The 5216-nt window shown below is 39.0% G+C and overlaps 1 protein-coding gene across 1 annotated transcript; it reads left to right on the plus strand.

Moving 5' to 3' along the window:
• Positions 1 to 1694: 1694 nt before the first annotated feature.
• LOC116673471 (leptin-B-like) lies at positions 1695 to 2285 on the plus strand. The gene is made up of 2 exons (XM_032505827.1): positions 1695 to 1719; positions 1936 to 2285. The coding sequence occupies exons 1-2, from the start codon at positions 1695 to 1697 to the stop codon at positions 2283 to 2285; spliced, it is 375 nt and encodes a 124-aa protein (XP_032361718.1).
• The last annotated feature ends 2931 nt before the right edge of the window (positions 2286 to 5216 follow it).

A 5216-nucleotide genomic window follows, 5' to 3' on the forward strand; every position in this document is an offset into this window, starting at 1 on the left:
ACCATTAGCGAATAACCAAATGTGCAGTCTGTCCAGTTGTTTGAGATTTTCAGTCTGGACCAAAGTTAACTAACTAACTAACTAACTGGACCTTAGACAAACCTGTGATGTCTCATCCTTTGGGAGTTTACTGTACAGTCAATCATTCCTCAAGTCATGCATCATAAACCACACTATTTCCAGTCATCACCTAGACTGTTCCCTATCACAGTGGTGCACTGAATACATAGTTTTATTATCATAAGGGGGGGGGGTCAATTGGTAAGTAAAACTTTACAAATTGAGGTTGAACCGAGTTCAGCCCTGTGCCATGACAGCTTACTGGAACTGACCAAAGCCGGCGTTCCATTTTATTGCTCTTCCCTAGTTCCCATTTTTGTTCATCGTCCATTCCAGAAGCAAAGTATTTCTCAGTATGTTTTGGCAAGCTACATTTTATGATTCTTACTCAATCAACAAAACTTAACATTAAGTTAAAGTTCTGGGAATCTTGTGCCACTGGGTCACCACCAACAGAACTGGATGGATTAGCACAGAGTTTAAAAAGGGGAGACAAGAATGATGAGCTTGTGAAAAGAACACAGAAGAAGAATTAGTTTACTGGATTAGTTCATGGCTCGGTGACTGATTTTATCCACTAACCATCCACAAAGCAATAAATGTTCATTTTTTGCATAGTTTGCTCATAGTTATTGGAAGTCAAAGAAGATAAATGGGTAAAAAGTACCTGGAACTAAAACTTTTAAATCGTCAACACGAGCAGTTTAAGGACAGGTTGGTTTCACATACACTACGCAAGCGTGTTTTGGAATTTCTGAGAATGCAAAACATGCACAGTCCTTTGTTGTCTTTGTGTGTCAGCAACTGGAAAACATGACTGGCTGATCAATTCAATCTATTGTCTGTTTTTGTTTGGCTGATGTTGTCCTTCTAGTGTTGAATTTAAGATCCTTCCCGCTCTGATCTTTGTTATTTCATTTCCAACATTTTCACATTTTATGGTCACTTCACCAGAGCTGCCCCTTTTAAAATAAATCCTTGATGGGGTCTCTGCTCTCTGGGTATCTCCGAAGCCTGATAGGTTCAACTGCAGGACTTGCTCACCTAAATAGTCCGGCCAAAAGATATGGCTATAGCTATAGCTATATCATTGAGAAGCTTGGATGTTGGACACTCTTAGCTTCCTTACTAGGACGTTTTTTGGCATCAAGACACAAAGGTCAGCCAGAGAAGAAAGAGTGCATTATAAGCACATGGAGGCAATGGTGTAAGATATATTTAGATCCTTTACTTAAGTAAAAGTACTAATACAACAATGTTAAAAACACTCTGTTAGATGTAAAGGTCCTGTATTGAAATGTTACTCAAGTAAAACATGTAACTATTGTCAGGAAAATGTACTTAAAGTATGTAACGTAAAAGTACTCAATGTCGACAAAATCCTCATTTCAGAAGCCGGAAACATGAATTTGTCTTACATGAAAAATAATTCAATATTTCCCTCAGAATTGTGTTGGAGGAGAAGTAGTAATTGACATGAAATTGGGAATATTCAAGTGGAATTCCAACTTAAATACTTAAATTTGTAATTAAGTACAGTACTTGAGTGCATGTGCTTCATTACATTCCAACACTGCATGGAGACTTTGCATGTCACAGGACAAAAGCATGAAGCAGACACTTTTTTTGGAAGAATGACAAAGAGGAACATTCCTGCACGTATACGTTTATTTAGACAGAACTCGAAAAAAAACCTCCAGAAACCACCATAGGTTACCAACTGTGTGTGTGCCGTTACCATTTTCCTACCTTTTACTTCTTGTGTCTGCTTTTGTTTCTAACATCAGTGATAAAAAAAGAAAAAAAAAAAAAAAAAAAATAAACAGATAGGGAACTTCATAGGACCCTCGTTCCAGCAAAGGCAATTCATTTCAGGATTTGTGCTAATTTCCAAGCACCTGACTCAGACAGCTGTGCTCTATCGTTTAGAACCCAGCACTTCCTCCACTGAGGGACTAACTAGTATCAGCCATGACCTAGGACTTTTGGATAACAAACTGCAGGGTCCTCTCACAGAGCGCCTCAGCCAGATCCAGGCTGATGTCTCCAGCTTGGAGGGAAGGGTGCACTCCCTCGCCCTGACAGTGGACTCTCCCATCCAGGCCAGACCCAGAGGGGAGACCAGGGACAATGTGTTCCCCGACAGTCACCTTCACCTGACTGACAAGGTTCAGCGCTACTTAGAGAAGTTTCTTTTCCACAGGGACAAACTCAAAGTCTACTGAGAAATCCACACTTCTATCACAGGTATGCTAAGCCTTGCCATGACGCTAACATATAGGCGCTTTTGCACAAATGGAAGGAATTTGTCTTTTCACATTTCTTTTTCCACATAGTTCTGCAATAATTCTCTTCCTCTAGTTGCTAAAAGCAAGTACATTTTGAAGAGGATATTTTTGTATGACAAAGCTTAAAAAAAGTATGAAAATATTTGAACTGTAGTTTTACTTGGTATGATCTGTAAACTTGTGTTTATTCAAATTGTTGAAAAAAGAACAGAGTTAAAAAAAAAAAAAAAAAAAAAAAAAAAAAAAAACAGTAGCAGATGTTTCGTTCATGGTTTACATAAGACGAATGTTTGTTTGTATGGGTATTCTATTAAGTGCAAGGTATTAAGGGGGCTGCGAGGGGGACTGCATATTAAGGGGGACTGGATATTAAGGGGGGCAGAATATCTCAGGCCACGGTAAAGGTGTGGGGAGAAATCAAGCCAGCGGAGACAAGGTCTGGGCAGATGAACTGAATCTGTTTTTTTAATTAAAAGTATTGTAAAGTAAAGTGAGGTGGCCATAGTAAATATTGCAATGTAAGTAAGTAACGTGAAATTAAACTGAATAATATGTAATTAAATATAGCAAAAATAAGTAACCATAATATAGATGATATTGAAGTGTAACCATAATATAATTTAAAAAAAATAAGTACTCATAGTGGAAAAATATAAATACAAATTTGAAGAGGCCCCCCCCCCCTTGCCAACTCCCCCCCCCCTCGTCCACCTAAAAAGTATGAAAAACTATTGATGAATGTCCAATCATTGCATTTGAAGTGCACTTTCTACAGGTTATTATTATAATAATGTATTGAGCAGAAATTAGGATGTGAGACTTTTTAGCTGAAATGCAATTTATGTTAAACTTTGCAATACATATTTTAGTCAAAATGTGTTGCCTGTATTATCTGTCAAAAGTGTCTTTTTATGAACATATTCAAAACCATAAAAACTGTTTTTTGTATATCACTCTCTCATTATTGCATTAAAACAAATCTATTTTTAAAGTCTTGTCAACCTGCCACGCACAATTACTACACATAGAAATGGCACATTAAAAAAAAAAAATGAAATGTATTTTTTAAATGTTAAATCTAGATTTCTTTCATTCAAATAAGAGAGAGAGGAGAAGAGAGAGAAGAGAGGAGAGAAGAGAGAGAGAGAGAGAGAGAGAGAGAGAGAGAGAGAGAGAGAGAGAGTCCAGTAGCTAAATCTGCCAATGATAATACAATGTGCCAGGTCTGAATGAATACATATTTCTCCTTTCCTTGGGAGCTGGGAGATTTAGTAGAAACATCTAAGCTTGTTTTATATCATTTCTAGGCTGAGTTGATCAGCTCAATTAAAAAAAAAAAAAAAAAAGAGAAGGAAAGCCGAGCCACATTAGCAATTAAAGCATTAACATCTGTCCATGGTTAAGTGAACTAAATACATTTAGGTTAGCTCAAGGCGACACTGTCAGTTACTTATGTCCAATGTTGTTCAGGTACTCCCATTCCTATGCTACTTTACTTGTTGCTTGTGCATTTTGTAGGCCTAGAGCAGGGGTCTCAAACTCAACTTACTTGGGGGCCGCTGGAAGTAGAGGCGGTTTGGCTGGGCCGCATCAAGTATTCCAAAAACCCACTATTTCCTCCAAACAGGCGCGGAACTGCCGGTGCTTTAAGCCCCTAGATCTGATATGGTTGGTGAATTTCACAGCAACAGACATCACTTTTGTCAAACCTAGGCATTTGCCACAAAGGGTACTTAGCTACTTGACACCCGTCACGCCGCTGTCAGGAGACTACTACGGTAGCCCATAAGTGACATGCGCAATGACAAAAAGTTTCAGAACGCCGGGCCCAATAACACTTAACTTTGATGTCAGCAGGGGCCACATAATATCATCCCGCGGGCCGCAATTGGCCCCCGGGCCGCGAGTTTGAGACCCATGGCCTAGAGTGTACGTTTTAGTTGCCTATGCTAATTTAACTTGCTAGTTAATTTGCAGATTTAGATCATACATACATACAACTAAGTTATGGTATCATAGGTTACACTACCCTACTAACTAAAATTAGCCCCACCTTTACCAGCTGAATCCAATGGGTTTCTTAAACGAGCCATTCTGCATGAGCAGCCTAGCTTATAGGCTACTTCATTATATTTTACATACTTTGTATATAGTTGTAATGAAGTACTTTGAGTCCTACAATATTTTGTTGCACTGCAGTATTTCTATCTTCATCGGGTAATACTTTGTTCACCACCAGTCTTTTTCTAACATCATTAGCCAAACAAATGCTAACAGAAGCTTCCGCTCAGTGTTGCCATGTCCGCTTATTCTAAGCGACTTTGGGCTTGTTTTTTTGTAAAATATTGGTTAGTCGCGGGTTGCGGTTTCTTTTTGGGCTTGTCACAAAAGTGTGTGTTTGCTTATTTGGGCTTGTTCCCTTGTTCTTGCCGGTTCGCTCGATCCCGCCCTTTTAAACATAAACACTGTAGACAGCAGCGTTATTTCCCACCCACTTCCTGCTCTAATGGCTCGACCCAATGGAACTAGTACCAACCAATCAGAGGCAGAGCAGGCATCTGTTGTTTTTCTGGTTAGGAAAATGCGCGAGTAGCGACTAATGTGAGTGGACTGTAGGAGAGTTTTGGAGGATAAATTGCCCGGATAAAGTGGGTAAAATACGGGAAGAAATATAACAAACTGGAGAAGAAGAAGGGAAAGAATGGATTCAACCCGTCGGGGGGAACAACTGAAAATCCTGTGAAAAAAAGTGATTTCAAATCCCATCAGTTTATTAATGTTAAATAATGTTAAAAGGTGGTTTAACTCCATCCTGTGGTCATTGTCCTGAAGCTCAGGGGGAGAAAATAAATAAACTCTAGCCTACCG

Source organism: Etheostoma spectabile, chromosome 23 (genome assembly GCF_008692095.1).
Source record: "Etheostoma spectabile isolate EspeVRDwgs_2016 chromosome 23, UIUC_Espe_1.0, whole genome shotgun sequence".
Taxonomy (NCBI): Eukaryota; Metazoa; Chordata; class Actinopteri; order Perciformes; family Percidae; genus Etheostoma; species Etheostoma spectabile.

Excerpts from the sequence above, each read along its gene's own strand:
- LOC116673471 (XM_032505827.1), top strand. The coding sequence starts at position 1,695 with ATGACAAAGAGGAACATTCCTGCAC. Across the intron at positions 1,720-1,935 it reads AAAGAGGAACATTCCTGCAC|GATTTGTGCTAATTTCCAAG; the intron begins GTATACGTTTAT and ends AATTCATTTCAG.